The sequence below is a fragment of the Microtus ochrogaster genome, chromosome 15 (assembly GCF_000317375.1).
Source record: "Microtus ochrogaster isolate Prairie Vole_2 chromosome 15, MicOch1.0, whole genome shotgun sequence".
In the NCBI taxonomy this organism is placed as follows: Eukaryota; Metazoa; Chordata; class Mammalia; order Rodentia; family Cricetidae; genus Microtus; species Microtus ochrogaster.
Window position 1 is genome coordinate 28,783,946 of NC_022017.1, and position 2,614 is coordinate 28,786,559.

At 42.9% G+C, this 2,614-nt stretch overlaps 1 protein-coding gene across 1 annotated transcript in view; it reads right to left on the reverse strand.

The window, feature by feature from the left end:
• The window catches only part of Mei1 (meiotic double-stranded break formation protein 1), a 59,647-nt gene that overhangs the window by 48,269 nt on the left and 8,764 nt on the right, over nt 1–2,614 (reverse strand). Inside the window, exon 4 of the mRNA XM_026782416.1 lies at nt 2,308–2,381. Coding sequence (XP_026638217.1) covers nt 2,308–2,381 — 74 coding nt within the window. The remainder of the gene's footprint in view (nt 1–2,307; nt 2,382–2,614) is intronic.

Genomic DNA, 2,614 nt, shown 5'->3' on the forward strand with positions numbered 1-2,614 from the left:
GGAATTAGCTCTTGTAGACCAGGCTGGTCTCGAACTCACAGAGATCCGCCTGCCTCTGCCTCCCAAGTGCTGGGATTAAAAGCGTGCGCCACCACCGCCCAGCTACATACATATTTTAGCTGCTGTTATTGAAAATTCAATTAACTTTTTGTGGATGTAGTACTGAGGATTAAACACAGGACTTCACTATGCCACTGAACTATATCCCCAGCATAATAAATGGGTGTCACATGACTTGAGTCATCATTTCTGTTTTACTGACTTTATAATGGATGTGAACTTTTACTATTTTGTTTTTTGAGGTCTCGCATTGCCCGTGCTAGCTTAAAATCTATATAGCTGTGGCTGGGTATTACAGGCTGCAACACCAGGCTTTTTTTAATGAACGCTCTGTGTGTGACCAGCACTATGTTTTTTGCTTTACAGGGAGAGTAACCTTTCCTGTCTTTTAAAAATCCTTTTCTTTCTTTTATTTATTATATATGCAGTGTTCTACCCGCATGTATGTCCATATACCACAAAGGGCACCAGATCTCATTATAGGTGGTTGTGAGGGGGGCTATAGAGACAGTTCAGAGGTTAGGAGCACTGGCTGCTCTTTTAGGGGTCCTGAGTTCAATTCCTAGCAACCACATGGTAGCTCAGAACCATCTGTAACGAGATTTGGTGTCCTCTGTGGCATATGAGCATACATGAAGGAAGAATACTGTATACATAATAAATAAATAAATACATCTTTAAAAAAAGATGGCTGTGAGCCAACATGTGGTTCCTAGGAATTGAACTAAGGACCTCTAGAAGAGCAGCAGCCAGTCCTCTGAACCTCTGAGCCATCTCTCCAGCCTGAGATGATACTGCATAGACTCTTGTGGTGGAATGATGAGATTGAATAAGATACCGCACACACGGCAGGCATGACAGCTCATGCCTTTAATCCCATAAACTCAGGAGGCAGAGATGTGGGATCCTGAATCCAAGGATAAGCTGGTCTGTTAATAAGATCCTGTCTCAAAAATGGGGAGGGGGTCTAGAGAGATGCCTCGGTGGTTAAGAGTACTAGCTGCTCTTTCAAAAGACTCAGGTTTGATTCCCAGCACCCACATCATCTGTAACTCCAGTTCCAGTGGAACCAACACCATCTTTTAGTCTCTGAGGGCATGCGTGTGGTGCACAGGTATGCACGCAGACAAAACACCCATAAACATTAAATAAAAGTTTAATTTTAATTTTAAAAGATATTTCATGTAAACTGGATATTTTTGTGTATAATGCAAACACTTGAAAGACCCAAAAGTTCAATGCCTAGACTACATATGGATAGATGATCTCAAAAAAAAAGAAAAAGAAAGAAATAATGCATACAAATCACCTCACAGTGCCTAACACAGAGCAAGTGCTTAATAGGTATTAATGGCATCATGATGAATATTTACAATAATTATAAATTTACTCTATTCCATACAAAATAATTATATCATTTAAATACAATATAAAATTAAGCCGGGCGGTGGTGGCACACGCCTTTAATCCCAGCACTTGGGAGGTAGAGGCAGGCAGATCTCTGTGAGTTCGAGGCCAGCCTGGTCTACAAGAGCTAGTTCCAGGACAGGCTCCAAAGCTACAGAGAAACTCTGTCTCGAAAAACAAACAAACAAACAAACATATATATATATATATGTGTGTGTGTGTGTGTGTGTGTAATTATATATAATTAAATATTGCTCTTTATGAGATTAAGGTAAACATTTATCTTCCTTCTGAAGCATAAATAAAAAGGGATTCTAAGCTGGGTACATAGAATTCTAAGCTGCTACGAACCTTTGGTCTCTCATTCAGGAGGCAAAGGTAGGCAGATGTCCATGAATTCAAGGTCAGCATGAACTACACACACATCAAGTTCCCCCCAGCCAAGGCTACATGCTAAGATTTCAACTCAAACAAAAAGGTGGTCCTGGTATTATCCCTCAGTCTGTCTTGTTTAACTGGCTGTGAGCATGGCAAAGGAAGCACACTGCACATACGTGTACAAGGTTTGCTTCAGATACTGATACCAAGTCACGCCTACAACTCAAAACCGAGTGGAAATCCCAAATCCAGACACAGAACCCCCAGTCCCTTGATAAATTCATCGTAGAAATGTGCGCTGTACTTAGATACCCGGCGTGGGCTATGGGATGACTCCACAGGCAAGAAGAGGCTCTACTGCACAGAGGCAGGATTTGGGATGCTGAACGTGGAAGGACCGACTTAGCTCCGATAGAATCTGAGGGCTCTGAGGGTCTCAAGGACCCACAGCTCCATACTCACCTCTCTGTAGCACTCGCTCACCAGGCAATGGATGACCTGCTCCAGCTTCAGCTGGGTGGTGAGCTGGATAAGAACTGAAGAGACACAACTGCATTACAAACCAGAAGACCAACCACACGCCTACGATCCCGCAATCACAGCCCGTCTACTCAAACTAAGGGCACGACAGTAACTAGCTTGTTGCAAATGGTGTCGGTTTCGCTACCTCCCTCATTAAAGCACGTGTGCCAACCTTCATTGTTCTGTATGAGCCGTTCCCAACTCAGGCTGCACAGCAGGATCACCTAGGCTTTTAAAACATGGCAAT